This window comes from Tauraco erythrolophus, chromosome 5, assembly GCF_009769465.1.
Source record: "Tauraco erythrolophus isolate bTauEry1 chromosome 5, bTauEry1.pri, whole genome shotgun sequence".
NCBI lineage: Eukaryota > Metazoa > Chordata > Aves > Musophagiformes > Musophagidae > Tauraco > Tauraco erythrolophus.
Window position 1 is genome coordinate 1,732,661 of NC_141469.1, and position 18,050 is coordinate 1,750,710.

Sequence of the window (18,050 nt, forward strand, 5' to 3'; positions counted from 1 at the left end):
CTTAAGGCATTGATCAGCATTTTTAGGCAAGAAAAATAAAATCTCATCAAGAAGTGTAGCACAGGAGTCTTCCTCAGAGTCACCTGCAGGGAAAAGAGATCTGCTGCTGCCTATTGTCAAGCTGTCTCCACTTCCCTAAAGCCATCCGCTCATCCCAAGTGGTCCTTCACAAGCCCATCAAGAAGAACCTCTATGCCAGAAATAGACAAGAAAGTGACACTTAAAACTTTGTAGCTTCACTCAGGTTCCATCCCAAAACTTTTTAAGCATAATTCTTTCCAGGACAGTGCAAACAAACCAGTCACTGACTGGATTCTGAGGGGCAGCCTATCCGTTACGCATATATCAAACAGCATGATTTGAAAGATGAGGTGCATGATCACTTCTCCCACAGAATAAATCCCATTTTCCTTCCAAAAACCTCACCTGTTAGATTTTCTTACAAAGACTAACCTGCATTCAGAGGCTCCAAGTAGCAGAGCAGTAATCTGTCTACGCTTCCAGTATCCATGTACGCAGATTAAATGAACCCCAAGTGAGAAACAGATCCGTGTCGCAGACATCACTCCCACCAACTAAAAACAAACACCATCTCTGACACCGCAGGAAAATGGAATGGAAAATAAAAACTGGTTGCATTTATTGGTGGGGATTGAGTCAAGACAACACATGCTTTGAATGTTCTGCAATTTCAGCAGAGTGTAAAAAAAACCAGCAAAACGGATACAGCATGTGCTGGCCCTTCAGCTGCCACTGTGGAAATTGGGTGGCAATACTTCAGACATTACAGAAATACTTTCATTAAAGTAGAAACTATTAAATGCAAAGAAAAATCACACCAACTATGGAGCTCTGTGAGCGACAAAAGGAATTTAAAAGGTCTTCGGTTTTCACAAGGGACTCCTGTTTGTGACAATGTTTCTTGTTACACAGAATTTGTAAGTGAATTTCACAAGTCCGAGTTATTTTTCCTTGGCATCAAGTATGATTGGAATTATACCATTTGCTTTTCAAGCTCGATCATCAGGTCTACAACGCAAGACGTCAGGTACTAACAGATTCTTAGACACGTTTTTCTTCATCATCTTCTGCATTTTTCCCTTTCTCCTCTTCTTCTTCTTGTGCTACTTCTTCTTCTTCTACTTTCTCCACCTGAGGTAGAATTCCATCGAGGTTCAACATCAAACCTTCACTGGTTGAAGATCTAATAACCAACTTCTGCACCAAAGGACCTAGAAAACAAAGACCACCACCAATTTGGTCACTCTACCACTTCTCACCTCTCCAGGCTCCTTAATCTTTGCAATGACCTGTTCTGTGTCCAGCACATGACCAGAATCACAACTGCACACACAGACACATCCCTTCAGTATAAAGAATTCAACATCCACCCTGGCAGAGGGGTTTCAAAATGCAATTCACAACCTGGTCGTAGAAGAGCTGACACAACTGGTGCCCCTGGGCCTTCAAACGTACTAGAAAAGCTTCACACACGCTGCACACACTCTTCCAAAAAATGAAACACAGGTGATGTCACTTCGGGAAGTGGTCCTGATGGGCAAGCTACTGGGGGGAAGTTTGTTGATCACCCAAATATTCACACATGACTAAAAGCATAGAAGAAACCACTCCTAAATTCAGGATTTAGAATTCAGTAGAAAAAGCTACTAAGAGGAGAAGAGCTTACCCTTACTTAACTGGGTCAGTGTAGGTCACACACAAAATCACTAAGGACAAAAATACCACCACTTCTCTGCTTCTACTTACTTACATATCAAGCCAACTAACTCCTTAAGGTTTTTATTTTGGCCAAAATGCTCCTCAAGGCACGTGTACTTGGCTTTGTGTGGTTTGTTCTCTGTACAGCAGTTACTCTGAACAGCATCACTGGAAGAGATGCAGACACTAAGCCAATCTTAACATGAAAAGTTGCTTTCTCAGCTTGAACAAGCATGTTCTTCCCTAAAATTATGTTCCTAAGTCACCATTTCCACTCCAGCTAAGCAGATGACATTTGTTAAAAAATTTATTTCATTATGACAAAGAGTAGCCAGCATATTAGTTTTTCCACATGGTTACATCAGTGGGGTAAAACCCACGCACGCAGACACTGAAGATGTCCACGTGCCATCAGGATTTCCTCGTACGGCTTTAATCTATTTATCATCAAGCTTGCAAACTCTGTTTTGTACAACACCTCACTCCTTCCCTCATGGAGACACTTATGCCACAGTGCAATTGTGAGTTCACACCAGTAAGAGCAAGGGTGTTGGTGGATGAAAGCTCAATAGCAGCCAGTAATGTGCCCTGGCAGCCCAGAAAGCCAACCATGTCCTGGGCTGCATCCAGAGCAGCGTGGGCAGCAGGTCAAGGAAGGGGATTCTGCCCCTCTACTCTGCTGAGACCCTCCCTGCAGTGCTGCAGACATGGAGCTGCTGGAGGCCACAAAGATGATCCGAGGACTGGAGCACCTCTGCTATGGAGACAGGCTGAGAGAGTTGGGGCTGTTCAGCCTGGAGAAGAGAAGGCTCCGGGGAGACCTTCCAGCACCTAAAGCGGCTACAAGAAAGCTGGAGAGGGAGTCTTTGCAAGGGTGTGTAGTGACAGAAGAAGGGACAATGGCTTTAAACTGAAAGAGGGGAGATTTCGATGGGATATAAGGAAGAAATTTTTCCCTCTGAGGGTGGTGACGCACTGGCACGGGTTGCCCAGAGAAGCTGTGGCTGCCCCATCCCTGGCAGTGTTCAAGGCCAGGCTGGATGAGGCTTTGAGCAACCTGGTGTAGTGGAGAGTTTCCCTGCCCATGGCAGGAGGGTTGGAACGAGATGATCTCTGAGGTCCCTTCCAACCCAAACCATTCCATGATTATATGCTATTCATGACCTTACAGGCTGTCAGTTTCTTATGTCTTGATTAATCCAGTTGCCTAACAGCTCCCTCCTCCTGTCCCAAGGCAGACAAAGCAGCAAGGCCAGTTAATGACAACCCAGAAAAGAGCACTCACTTCTTCATTTTGTTCACTGTAGCTTCAACTACCACACTAGGAGAACTGCTGCTTACCGTAAGTGGCTGGCTTGAACGTGCAGATATCATGGATAACCGTTTTCAGATTGGCAACGATCTGCTCAGTAGGCATATCCAGCTGAAAAAGGAGAACGCCAAGTTAGCCATGGTGATACCTGAAGCCTAAATTAACAACTCTGAAAGCACTGAGTACCTATTTCTTCTACATTTGGATAGATTTTGTTACCCTCTTCAGGAGTAACAAATCCCATTAACAGCCTTATCCAAACGACTCAGAGAAGTAAGTATTTTCTACATGGTTATACACTCATTATTATTCTCCGTATTTCTACTCACAACATGAAATCCCCGGGGCTCTGTATTAACTTGTAGCCTTAAAGAGGTAAAAAGTCTTTAAAACCCATAATATATGTACAAGTGCTTTCACAAAAATCATATTAAAATACAGTACATGAGGCAAGAAGCTTCAACAAGTAGCTGCCAAAGACGACAAAACAGATCAACTCAAAAATCACAAACATCTATATTTCAAGGCATCAAGAAGTTTAACAGAACTAAAAGCGTAACTTAAAAATTATGAAATTTCTTCTCCTTTTCTTTCTCATTTTGACACACTACATGGAATTTCTAATTTTTAGATGAAGTACATGGAAGGGCTGAGCTCTGAACACATCCCAGTTCTCTCTCTGTATTTTTCACACACCCTGCTTCCCATCTAAGGCATTTTTGACCTTCCAACAAAAACGGTGGACCGATGGCTCCTCGTTCCAACCAATGTCCTCATCTAACGGAGCACTTGAGCACACATCACTTCAGACACATACGTGATCCTTGCTGGATCAAGGACAGATACTTGGAAGTGAACCAACACTGTTGCCAAAAGATGAAAACCTCTGCCTTCCCTCATATACCCATCACCTGAAACCATGACTGCTACTCATCTCACCTGGACTCTCTCCAAGAACGTGCAACTCTTAATCATGAGATACACCAACCAGAACGCGCCCACGTCAAAGCCAGGACTGACCTCTCTCTCAGCTCCTGGAGAGGTTAATGTGCATTTCTCAGACTTCCTGTTCTGCTGCTATAATGCCTTGCTGTGCTTGACTTAACTTGCTGTCTGGTCTCACCCATACCATCCACCTATCTTCATCTGGATGAAAAAACAAGTTGTTCTTCTAGAAGTTTCAGCTATAGAATTCAAAATAGCATTCTTCTCACAGAATTAGCTCCATTTCAGGGGAGCAGACAGGTACCACTAGTGCCCCCTCTTCCTCTCTGCCACGTCCCAGTGTAGCATGAGCAGAATTTATTAACAGTTCACACAGCTGTAAAAGCACACGTTACCTTGCAACAAAAAACCTGTTCTACTTGCCTACTCCCCTCCCAGATCTGGTCCATTACTACCTCTTTATGCTCTTCCAGCAGCCTCACAATGGAAAGGTAGTTCCTCTGCTACACAGGCCAGAACACATTGGTCTCCATCACTGTTACACTGATTGCAAAGTGTCTAATTGTTAATAAATTAACAGGTGTAACAATCTGTTGGTTTATGCTGAGCGCTTCACTTCACTGACAGACTCGCCATGCTGTACTGAATTCCAAATAAAGGAATGCTCAGAACCATTTGAACAAAACAAAGCATTAGTAATAACTCATTAGACACTAAACTTCAAATGAAGGTTGGAAGAGCATTTGCTTCCAAACCTTACTAAGTTCAGGTCTTAAGGGAACCTTCGTTCGTACAATTTCCATGAGCTACGTGACATTCATCGCCTGTAACAAAGTCTGGAAGCATTCATAAGAGACAGATCTTGCAAGCTGCTCTAAACAAGTTAGAACTTTTTATAAAGATGGAGAAGTACAAAACGTTAGGAGACAAGCAATCTCAAAATATAAAGACATTAGTTAATATTCTTTATTAGTTAAGACAGGAAAGCAGGGCACAGTGACTTGCATCCCGTCAGAAAACATGACACATCCCAAGACATCACGTACCATGATTTACTTGAGATGCCAACAGCTCTGTCATCAAGACAGGTAACATTCAGAGGGTTCCCAGTACTTCAAAATAGCTTCCACATCCAAATAAATATTCCAGCTTCCAAATACCTACTCCACAGTAAACCCTCGTGTATAGACAATCACTGCGTATCGGCACTTAGATATTTAGTCTAATTCCAACCTTCTCCAAACTGATAGGAGGACTCTGGAGCAGGTCTTCAAGGCTGTGCAAGCTGCTCTGTTCAGATTGTTTGCAGTGACACGTAAACATCTAAGCCCGGAGGCTTCCTGAAAAATAACTGTGCCTGCAGAGGGAGCAACTAGACCATCAACTCCTAGTCCGCTGGGTGTAAACCCAACTTAACCACAAAGCCTCTTAAAAAATGACAGTATATACCACCATCAGAACACAGAAATGAGTTACTACCTATCTTACCGTTCAAAGTTTAGAACATCTCTCTCTAGAGCAGCACAAGGTGCTGTGAAAAGATTGAGGGAAGCTTTTTCTTCCTTTTTTTAAAAAAAAAAAAAATGAACAATCATCTGTTGTATTTGTCTTTACGAGGGCCTCCCATTAACTCTGCTGCCTAGTCGAAAATTGTCTCTTAAAATTCAGTGCGGCACAAGGTCCACCAAAACAGATCATGTTTACAACTCGATTCCTGAAACGCTTCTAATCTTGACAAGATCTTTACGAGATCTTGCCGAATTCACTCAAAAGCCACTCAGCTGAATACGCAGATGAAGAACTAAATCATGCCCTGCTATTAAAACACCAGCTTCAAGCACAGAACTGCTTTTCTCAACTGTAGTTAGAGAAGAGCATCAAGAGATCACTCAGGGCACTGCATCGGTCCTACAGACCTACCTCCTACCAGGCAATTCCAGTACAACACGTGTGGGGAATGACAGTCACGGCAGGGCAGAAACACGTGGTAGAAGATGAGAAAAGATGATCACAAAATGATTAGTCCTCTGCAAAACAACATTAATGGCAGCTATATGTAGAGAAAGGGAGCTAGCACTTGAGATTTTCAAGTTCAAGAGCACCAACCTCCTCCCTCCAAAAAGAGCAAGACAGCAAAGTCCTGCAGATGCAAAGGTTGTCGAGAAGGAGGCCAAATCATCTTCTACACCACAACAAACTAAAAAAATAAAATAAATCCTGTGCCTAGGTGCAGGGGAGGGGTGTTATTTGAGACACACATCATCACTATTGAAGATACTTACTGGTCTGGGAGCCAGCACGTAAAAAGACGACAAATAAAATGAAGTAAAATCTATTACATATCGTTTATACATGAAAAATAAAGATTGAGCAACAGAAAATTAATGGAATCAAAATAAGGCTAATGCAGAAAGTTTCTTGCTGAGAATTTCTATCCATTTCTTCAGTTTAGAGGTTGTGTTATAACGGTTTCACTACTGAAGCTAAAAAAGAACAAACCCAAAGCTGGCAGCTCTGATTCAGGCCACGCATTGACTGACTTAAATACAAATATACATGTCCACTGCAACCTGCACCTGACTCACAAACCCAAAAAGTGACTTCTGCTACGTATTACACCAAAATCTAAACCCATGCTAACGCTAACCACCCAAGAACATCACTTCTACTACTTATTACCTTCTCTCAACGTACCTATCGTTTGCCAGGACTGGTCCTCCAAAAAAAACACCAGAGCCCAAAACCCAAATCATTGAGTTGGGAGCAGCCTGGACATGTTACTGTTGCATCTAAGGAAATGGACATCATGTAATGGACATAGCATCTTATCCAAAATAAGACAAAGCTATCAGTCTATAAAAAAACTAATAAAAGAAAAAGCTTCATGTGTATTCAAGTTAAGTGAAACAGAAAAAGTGAAATAACCCCTCCTTTATTCCTGAGTGGCACTCATGCTGGTTTTGCTCTTCCAAGGAACTGTACTTCACCATCTCAGCTACTAACATTTTAGTCTTCGTAACACATTAAAACTATGTAATCAAATAAAATAAATTTTTCAGTAGCATGAAATCAAATTTCAAGTTAAGTGAAACTGTTTTCACAGGTATGATATCCCCAAGTCAACAGGAAAACTCCACAGGGAACACAAGTATTGGACTCCAATTGCATGTCTCACACACACTGTTTGCGTAGAAGAAATACAAAACACCAGTTAAATTCCAAGTAAGCCAGTCCAACTTCCCTTATTCCTGTGTCCAGACAGAGCCCTGTCGTTCTCACCCGCGTGACAACGTTGTTTTCACCTACCCACTTCAGCCTGGAAGGGGGTCAAAAGTCTTTTTTAGGGTTTTTTTTGCATGTACCTCTAGCAAAACAGGCACTTCCACTTCAGATGACAGTTATTTCTCTTCCCTCCTGAGTGTTTTTAAGGTGCCAGAACAAATATAGTTATTTGCCTGGATCCACCCGTGTTTCTTCCAGACTTGTCTCCAACGGAGGGCTCTCCACATCAAGGCACAAAGATTTCAAACTCCTATAATCAAAGCTACAATCATGAAGAAATGAAGAGTTCTAGCACCCTCACTCGCAGCTTTTGTGTAGAGCTGTAGGACAAGGCAGTCTTGAAAAATCTACTCCAAATCCCCTCCTACAGCTGTTGAGAAGAAACTAAGGAGAAAAGAAAAGCCATAGAGACCCAGAATTTCAGGTTTGGCTCCCTCAACAACAGGAGATAAAATTCCAACTATCCACAGGAAAATACATATTTTAGTCAAACACACAACGAGAAATGAGTTCATGAAAATAGACATGAGTTCATAGCTCCGTTTTCCTTTGGTCTCCTCGTGCTGTCCATTAAGACATTGACTTTTTCCACGTATTTTACCTTTTCACAAAGACAACATATTTGTGGAGCACGATAAACTGCCAAGCAATTACCAACAGCAATTCCATCAGCATCCCATAACAACGTGCAATTGCTACATCATTACAACACAACCAGATTTTCTCCTAACTTCAACATAGAACACTGGACCCTACTGAACTCCAACAACTTCTTTTCAGCTGCCTCTACACTCAACGTGATCCACAACTATTTCCAAGATCAGTTTTCGAGCTACTCCTAACAAGTTGGATTTGACTTTGCAGCAGCATAATGCAACAGCTCCGTTTGGCTGTTACCCTGGGACATCAAGCATCTTGCACTACATGGGGAGGGCAGGAACTCCCACCTCTGCTCTCAGGAACAACAAGAAAGCCTCTGGACCAACAGGTAAGCGTTGATAAACACGGCAGAAAAACCATTTCTGCACCATTTGCAAACACATCAGGAGGACTGACAGGATCAATAAGATATATCACTGATGTATTTCGTGCTGCCTTGCTTTGTAGGTTGCTGCTCACTTAAGGACCTTCCTGAAAAAGTCAGAATAAGGAGAAAAGCAGAGTTCTGTGTAGGAGCCTGTAATAACATGGATCATGCAGAAAGCGTTTTCTCCTTCATTTCTGAGGTAGTAGCCCCATGCAGTCTGCAGGAAAGGAAAAGACGTTAAAACCGAAATCTCCTTACTAAAGCTGTTCTAAAGGGTTATTCCCTATCCCTAGTTTACCTTGCTACAGCTTTTCCCACATCCTTGGTCCCGTTTCATTCTGAACTCAAAGTCTTATGCAACACAAGACCACTAAAAAGACACTATTCAGATACAGTTCAGCACATAGCATCGGGACCTACAAACCACTTGGAACTCCGAGGTACATCATTAAAGGCTGAGCATCTCCCTCATCTTCCCTTCATCCCAGACATTCAACAGTTGGAATCATTCAGCAACAGCACAGCAGACAGGTGAGCCTTCCCATGTGTCATCTCAAATACACAACAGCTCTAACAGGTAACAAGAGACAACTGTTACAACCTATGATTTTGGCATTATTCCCTTTATTGCCCCAAAACCGTATTTTGACTCTCAACTATTTAAAATCGCAAGGGTTAACAGCTCTTCCTCAACTCTGGAATTTCCTGCCCCACTCCTTTAAGGAGCTCAAAGCTAAGAGTCCACTAGTCTTTTCTTTTTCTTCCTTTTTCAAGGGACACTGACACTTTGGGCCTTCAATCCCATGAAGGGCCAAGGGAGGCAGATGCCACTTCCAGCGCCAACCGGCAATTCTTGTAATAAAAAAAAGTTTGCAAAAATTGAAGTATATAGACACAATACCTGAAATCAAGACTCACCTATAGATTTGAGGCATCTCATACAATCCATTCAACTTAAAAACAGCTCAAGATACTTTCTGCCTGTATCAAAGTGTAATATGTAACACACTTGAGCAGAACAGTTCCAAGAACCTCAGTTTTGAGTATCATATAGACAAGAAAGGCCTCGAAATTAGCATGAACAACTCAGAGCAGCTAGTCAAAATTAATCAACTTGCTGATCTCTAACACCGCCAGACAAAACTTCAGGGGTTATTTATCTTGTACACTTCCTTTTTCTACCAGTATCAGTTCAAGGAAAACTAAAAGTCAGGCAGGATTGCAAACAGACAAAACAATGAAAATGAAAAACACAGTTGGGAGCAGAGAAAATAAATAAAAAGCCACATTAAGGGCCTAAAAAAAAAGGAGAGAGAGAGAAAAGATACTTTTATATACCCAAATTCTTACCAGACAGAAAAGCACAAATTAAATTTTGCATTTCCAGTATAATGCAAACAGTTCTTGCTTTTTGCTCCAGTCCAGGACTAAAGTCATCAAAATTAAATGAGCTTTAATTATTAGGTTAAAGCAAACACTTTTTGATCCACTTGTGCATACTGACAACGTACTTAGAACTCCTAGTTTTCTTGAAAGAAACCATCAAATAAGCTTTATTTTACTCACAGAAGAGTGCTAGGGGAGACAGGAGGAAAGGGAAGCCTAAGTTAAGATGTCACCTCACAAGGGGGTTACTAGGAATAGTGCCTTTCTCATCCTGTTTTGTTCATTATTACTGTTCGTTGCCAAACTAGTGGCAAAAACAGACCTCATTCTTGGCATCCTTAACTTCACACCATCATCTACAGTCATCTTCTGAGACCACTCATTAACGCCACACTGGGCTCACATCAGCTCAAGATGTCACACCACCAAGAGCAGGAGCTCCATTTATTTCACAGGTCAGCTAAAGAACATGGTTAAACATCTTGGGAACACACGAACTAAAAACATCTTTTTCCCCCTCTTTTAATACTAACTTCAGTTCTGCTCAGTAGAGAAAACTTAATAACTCTATATACAACTTACTCTTGCTATCCTCGTCTTGATTACTCGCTCGTCTTCTACCACGTACTCAAGACCTTCTCTGAAGAGTTGCAGCATTTTGGGAATATCATGGCCCAGGGAATCTATTTTTTCAAAAAAGGCAAAACAGTTGCCTGAGTAACACTTATTAGTATGACTAACTGTGATATTAGTAAAGAGAGAACTCCATCCGGCCATCAAGGTAGTCAAACTCCGAACAAAAAAGCAGTTTCACGGACAGTGGTGTTCTTACCCATGCTTATATAAATCACTTCTATCTTCCCTCCTTCCTCATTAATCAGCAGACATGAAGAGAAATGAGCTCTGGACAAGCTACAAACCAAGTGGGTTCATCATGGCATAACACAGCTTTGGTTTCTTTCAAAAAATAGCCGGAGTATCCTCTGACACAATGTTTTGGACAGGTTAATAGTTTGTTTCAAATGTTTAGGAGTCAAAAAAGACCACCCACAGCTGGTAAAATATTAAAACAGCTGGGGCAGGGAATTAAGAAACACGGTTCAAGACTCAGTGCTTCACACTGCTGGCATGGGTTCTGTGTTTGAAAAACAGCCCTGCCCTTCCCCGCCCCTTCCTTTTTTTTTTTTTAAGATATGAAATAAACCCCTGACACAGAGCTAAAATAAATTAAGTGAGCCAGGGAAGACAGAAACATTGAAACTGATGTTTGATGCTCCGCAAACCTGACCTGAAGAGCCAATGTCTTGAGCATTCTGAAAGTAAGAGAGACCACAAAGATAAAGGAGCAGGCTGTACGAAGGGAAAGCACAAGTAACTCCGTTGTTGATTTGTAAAGAACAGGCAGAAGGAGCTGAAGCAGCCACGAAGCTGGGATCCAAACCGTTGCACAACAGTTAGACAACAACGCAACTATCTCTGTGAATGGCTTCTTTTCCAGCCACTTCTCTTTTCCTGGCTAACTTCACAATACTATCATGGTTCATCACGACTGCACAGGGGCAACTAGTAGGGAACTTACCTTGATTCTCATCTCACATTTGCCTGTTGTAGGAGAAAAGCACATTTCTAGACTCCTAAAACTACTCTTACACAAGACACAACAAGTGGTTCAGTCACACACAGACTAATACTCAAGGTAATGATACATCCCCATCAAAAAAGTTCCAGTGTCACTTCTCACTCAGTACTTCAGATTTGCAAGAAAGAATTGCTTCTTACTTCTTTTTGTGCTTGGGTATTTTCGTTTTAGTTTGCCCCTTAACGGTATCAGCTTCGGCATTATTGCAGGAACAGCTACATAGAAGTCCGCTTGGATTTCATCTTCCAAAATCTGCAATAAAAAAAGTAAATATATTTAGGAATACAATGAAGGACCTCAGTACCCACGTTAACCTACAAGCACGTCTGAGCACAGAAACCCATCTCTCACTCTTCACACTGGCTGCTAACACCAAGCTGAGTTACTGGACATGAGATAATTCTTGCTTCCTCCACCTCAGTCACTGTTTAAGTTAGGATATTTACTTAAGTCTTAAAAAAATAAATACCCATTTGATTAATTCAATTCCTCCCACAATAGCAGCTCCATTGTCTCGAGCTATTTCAGCTTCTTGCTCATTCTGTTGAGAGAAAAAAAATCTTTATTAACATCTGTACTACAAATCAATCCGTATCAACAGCACTAGATAAGTGATTTATCTTGGACAACTGGTACTGGCTATTTATAGGTTTTGAAGGAAAGAATACTTTAAGGCAATCCACGTTCAAAAAAAAAATTAGGAGTAGCAACTCCACTTGACTCCAAGTCCCAATAAGACTTGCCAAAGTGCTGTTACGCTTTGGCTTCACAGAGCATTTAGAAATCAACCTCATCTGTCTGCTGCAAAGTTTCACTTGTAATAGTCAGAAATATGGAAAGGTAAAAGGCATCAGTTTGGTAAAAACTTCGGGTCAAGCCTTTGATAAAAGCAGATATGGATGACTCAAAGCCAGAATTAACTTTTCCTCAAAAGAATAAAGCGAAGAGCTCCTCACTTCCATCCAAAAGAACTTTCAAGTGTGTCACCCACTCAGCCTTTATCCACATCTACACCTGGACAAGGCACGGGCTCTGATCTCACATGACATTGAGTCAACAGCAAAGGTTGTGAGCTACAGCACCAACCAACCTGGCACGCTCGGGTCTCGTGCCAGTCTGTTCTGCAGGAGGATTCTCACCTTGTAGCTCAGGTAGGCAATCTCACAGAAACAGCCCAACAGGCAGCCAGCTAAATCCGTGGCAGTTCTCTAGGATCATCTCATACAGGTAGAGCTCTGTTCCGACAGAATGATTAACGGGCCAAGGACAGCATCAGCAGCTCAAACTGAGCTCACGCAACTGCTCTACGCACCATTTCACATCAGTGAACTCCAAGGAGAGTAAACTACAGGTTTGAGGCAGAGGGCTGTTAAGTTGTTTAAGGTTTTTGAGGAGCAATGACTCATCTCCTGCCCAAAACTATCTTGCTACAGCACGCGTTACTGTGAGTAACATCCACAACTAATTTGTGCTGCCTATTAAGGCTTAAGACAGCAAGGCTGGACACGGTGGCTACCATAAACCATCTGCCTGTATTACAAGAAGCTGACAAAGGTTTTAGTCTATAAACAGTCTTTAATCATCTCTTAGTCACACCTCTGCAGAAGTTCGTTCCCTAAGTGCAACGGCAGAACAACCTACATATCACAAACCTATCAAGATGAAGGAAACTAAGATGCCTGTTCATACACAAAAAAGCTGCAGAAAACGAATCCTAGACAGGGTTACAAGTTCTGTAAAGAATTTGCAGAGTCTTTTCAATAAAAGGTACAGTACTTGCACGGGCACTAGCTGTGTTCCAAGAGCATGCTAGATACGTAACGTGCAAAAAGCAAGGAATCCAGGCTTACCCACCTCAGTGAAAACCAAGACCTTATTCGTTTCATCTGTAAAGCGATAGGGCAGAAGAACAGTGCTTCCAAATGGCTCCACTTTTTTCTAATAAGCAAAGAAAAATATTAAAACCAAACAACAAAGAACTCAGGACTCAAGGAGAAGCTACACCGTGGTGTGGAGCTCGTCCCTTGAATAGCCATCTCATTCACAACTTCCTTGCACAGAGGCCATAACAAACAAGCACGATGCATCAATTTTGATTGCTTTTTTATGTTGGGTATATATTCAAATCTCAACTTGAGAGACATGAATTAATTACACTGCAGTTTGTCCACGACAAAGGGGCTGGGATGAGTGACTCCACTGCAGGATCGCTCCTACAAACACTGAGGTGCTGGAGTTGCACCTCACCTACAAGATCTTTCTGATGTAATAACCAGTAAAAACATCATCAGGGAACAGGTCTCTCACTGAGCCTTCAGAACACCACACAGCCTCCAAAAGCAGGAGCAGAGGCTCTTTATTTCTCTTAGCACACGCTTATTTTCTAGCTCTAAGTGACCCCTGGCATACCCAAGAGATATTACAGAATGGTTCAGGTTGGAAGGGACTTCAAAGATCATCCAGTTCCACCCCCCCAACATGGACAGGGACACCTTTCACTACACCAGGTTGCCCAAAGCCTCACCCAACCTGGCCTTGAACACTTCCAAGGATGGGGCAGCCACAGCTTCTCTGGACAACCTGTGCCAGTGCCTCAGCACACTCTGAGTGAATAATTTCTTCCTTTTATCCAGTCAATATCTCCCCGCTTCCAAGTTAAAGCCCTTACCCCTTGTCCTGCCACTACACAGCCTTGTAAAAAGTCCCTCTCCAGCTTTCCTGCAGGCTCCCTTTAGGTACTGGAAGGCCGCAATAAGATCCCCCCATCTAGTTACTCATGTGAAGAAACCAGCTCTTAAGTGGCATAATTGTTTCCTATTGATGGGGGAAGCAGCAGTTTCAGGCAAAGATCAAACTGGGTGCAACACCTTTAAACCAAAAAGGTCACAGGCAAACAAGCCGCAGCACACTTTCAAGGAACATTATTTTAAATGAATAAACTAAAAAAAAATAATCAAACCAAGGTGAAGGACAGAGGCTTGTCTTAACGCTTCTCTCTATAACAATCATTCCAGCACAAAACACACATACTATTTTGCTAACACATCTTTAAGTGAAAAGCCTCAACAGACCTAAAGCTGCATTTGATCAGCTCCATGCAGACACGAATTTCAGTCACACAATAGCCTGTTTTCAAAAACCTCAGTGGTGCTACCTTCACCTCAGGATATTTAAGGTGTTTAATCCTTATACATCCACAAGGCACAAAGCCACCTGCCAAAACACACGTTATTCTGACCATCAGAGAAGCTGCAGGAGGCAGCGGAGAAGGCCGACAGCAGCACCTGCTCTGCACTCACGACACAGCCTTCCGTGTTAAGAAGACAAAAGTATCAAAATTTGTATACACCTCCAACCTACCTTCTTCTGTAGTGCCATATCTAGGAACACGTTAATATAGACAAACTGTTTGGGGTAAGTGAAGTCCAGTTCCTGAAATTTCTTTAGCATACCCACAGCCTCTTCCAGATCGTAGGACGGCCGCTCATAAAGCCACGTCAAGTACACGTCGTCCACCGGCTTGCTCATCAGCGGCCGCCTCCTAGTTACTTGTTTCTTTTTGGTTTCTTCCTGCTTGGTCTTTTGTGAACCTTTTTTTGCAGTTCTAAGACAAACAAAAGACGCTGTGAGATCAATTGAAGAGCTTGGCACATGTTCCAAGAGAAAAAAGGAGATACTGTCATGCATCAGTAATTAAGTAACAACTAGTTAACAAGGAAGATGACACACAGAAAGATAAACAGCATCCCTTAAATTCATCCTTAATACTTGTCTCAGCCAAAACAGAAATCAAACATTCAGAAGTCAAAAACTCTGAAAGCAATTAAGCTCCTCAAACAATTAACCACATGCAGCACGGAACCAAGTTAACGACCTCCTCGTGTAGCAAAGCAAACGCACATGAGGACAACACCCCAACTCTCACAGGTCTCGCTTTCACATGGGCTGGTAATAGGCACCATGCCCGAGCTGCTTCTAAACCAATCCAATCCCACACACATTCTGGGGAACCAGGAGACACATGTGCAGGGTTTTTTCTTCTTCTTATCACAGAACATGGCAGCCTCACTTTTCAAAAAAAGGTTTATTCTCCCTTTCCTGTATCATTCTGCATGCAGCCAACAGACACTAGCCTCAATCCTCAGTCTCGCACCTGTTTCCAAAGACTCTCAAATCAAGGAAAAAAAAAAATTTAAGTAATAGCTAGACATGCTCTATTGACTATGGTGACAAAGTGTGCAAGGGCTCAGAAGGCTTGGTGTCCAGCACGTTCCACTGCTCTGTGAACAGAGCTTATTTTTACTTCTCCTGCTGACACCATAATATCCGCCTTAAAGAGCCAAATTAAACCATAAAAAACACAACCTGAAACAAGAAGAGGAACCACTTGAAACCAATTCCGTGATTTCATCAGCTTTCAGGATGACGTTATTGCTTAAGACGTAACCAACCCCACTCCCCCAAATAGCACATATCAAAATACCCAGCGGATCCTTCCCCATAACTGTTACCTTCATTATTACAAAAATAACGGAAAATACTCCCTGCGAGCCCAGCTCAGACCTTCTCTCTCCAGGCTGTTTCTCCCGGAGCCGACAGCTCACGAGACACCGAGTCCCCTCGAATGTCAGGGTGCCGCCGCAGCCACGGCCACCCCCCCCCACTCCCCAGTACCACCACCAGCACCCCCGGACACGGCGAGCAGCCTCGGAGGAAGCGGAACGCACTCACTTCTGTGCCGCAGCGAAGGGCCGGCCGGGCGCTGCGGCGGGCACCGAGGCGGGGAGGCGCGGGGCGAGCCCGGGGAAGATCCAGCGGCGCCGGGGGGCCAGAGCTGCGAGGAGAAAAAGCGAACACCGCCTCAGACGGGCCCTCCCCGGGGGCCGCCCGCCGCCCCGGCCCCCTCCCGCGCAGGCCCCGCCGCCCCGCGGGGTCGCCCAGCGCTCCCCGCGCTGGCTAGCGACAGGGAAGAGCCGCTAGCCAAGCCCCGCGCCTTCCCGGCGGGGAGAAAGGTAAACCCGAGGAGGACCGTTCACCTCTCCACACGCAGCGGCCGACGGGCGCCGCCATGTTGCGCCGCGGTGCAGCGGGAAAAACGTCCCCGCGGCCGAGAAAAAAGGTTCCGGGAGGCGGGCAGCATCGGCCACTTCCGGTACGGACCGGAAGCGCCGCACGGTGCGCCGCGCCCGCCGCTGCCCGGGTCTGCCGTTCCCCCCGGTGCGCGGGTTCCGCTTCCCGGCTTGTGGCCGGTGCGAGGAGCGTTACCGGGCCGTGATTCCAAGGTCCTCCTGAAAAAACGGGAGTTGTCCGCGCAGCCCTGTGGCCAAAACTGCCTCCCGGCGGCGTGCAGCGGGCTGGGCCGGTCGGAGAGACCCGGTACCGGGCCTGGGCGCAGAGCCAGAGCCGCTCCCCGCACAAACCGGGATGTTTCTGCCCGAAAAAACCACCCGCGCGGGCTAACGCTGGCTGTTTCGCTCCACGATTTTTGCTGCGAGTCCCAAATAATTGTAGAAAGCGATTTTTTTTTTTTTTTTTTTGGAGGGGGGGGCTGCCGTTACTCTTGTTCCCTCGCAAACGGGTTTGGAAAAGATGCGCCTGGTGTAGGAACCGACTCACGGAGCAGCATCCGTCCCTAAGGACTCCCAAACTGTTCAGATCCATGCTGCAAACAATAACCGGATTAGTCTCTTGCTGTATGCACGCTTCTTAAACAGGCACGTTTATTCCACGCTGGCGCACTTTTGACTGGAAACACCCCGACTCCTGCAGTTTCATTCCCTTCCCCAATATATGTGTCCAAGAAAATTTGCTAAACTCGCTCTTGAGTCCAAGCTTATCTCATCTGTCGGAAATATTTGTAAACACCTGACTAGCAATGACATGACGTGTTTTCTTGGGGTGCAAAATGATTCAGAGTACCCACAGAAGCGGCAGCGTTTGTCTCCGTAGGGACCACGGGCACCGCAAAGGCCCGGCAGCTGTTGGATGTTTCCATCTCAGCTGGCATTCCTGGATAGGGCAGGGAGCCTCTTCAACTTGAATGGTTAGTTTCAAATCAGACACACGTGCAGATGTAAAACAAGTTGTAAAAAAAACGATCCATGTTTGTCCAATATAACTATAGTCCCAGTGTGCTGGGAAAGGATGGAGATGGGGAGGTGTGAGGGTGATGGGAGGGGGAAAAAAAAAAAACCCTCCTTGGTTAAAAAGTCTCAGCGAGGAGTGAAAAAGCAGGAGTTTAAAACACAGAGGCAGAGCAGGTTTGGGGCAAGGGGCTCTTTCCAGATGGGCATGAGGCACGAATGGCTCGGAGTGAAAAAACAGGAGTTTAAAACACAGAGGCAGAGCAGGTTTGGGGCAAGGGGCTCTTTCCGGATGGGCATGAGGCACGCATGGCTCAGAGTGGTGGCACAGGTAACACAAGCCTCACCCTGTGGCTCTGTTTAATATGCACCTGTGATCAGGTAACAACCTGCATCCTTCACGGTCTTCCTCCATGACTCTTCAATCCTCTTGTGAGCCTCCGACTTCTTAAAACACGAGGTCGCTGCTACGCATCATGAATTTTGGCACTGGGAGGGAAATAGGGGCTGACGGATAACACGCACCCATTCCCGATGACTCGCTTGCTCTGAAGCCCGTTTCCTCTCCAAACCCCATCCTGTCTTGGAAAGGCTTCTCCTGCGCTTCCCGCTCTTTGTACAGAAATGAGCTTTTTCGGTCCAGCGCGAGTCCAGGCG

General features: G+C 44.3%; 1 protein-coding gene across 1 annotated transcript; it reads right to left on the reverse strand.

Annotated features, from left to right (window-relative positions):
- Positions 1-617: 617 nt before the first annotated feature.
- Positions 618-16,380, reverse strand: MRPL1 (mitochondrial ribosomal protein L1). Its single transcript, XM_086611587.1, has 9 exons — positions 16,347-16,380; positions 16,042-16,144; positions 14,671-14,914; positions 13,165-13,248; positions 11,780-11,851; positions 11,451-11,562; positions 10,254-10,354; positions 3,061-3,142; positions 618-1,232 (listed from the first exon to the last, which is right to left on the reverse strand). Exons 1-9 carry the CDS (start codon positions 16,378-16,380, stop codon positions 1,063-1,065), a joined length of 1,002 nt encoding a protein of 333 aa, XP_086467713.1. The 3' UTR covers positions 618-1,062.
- Positions 16,381-18,050: the final 1,670 nt, after the last annotated feature.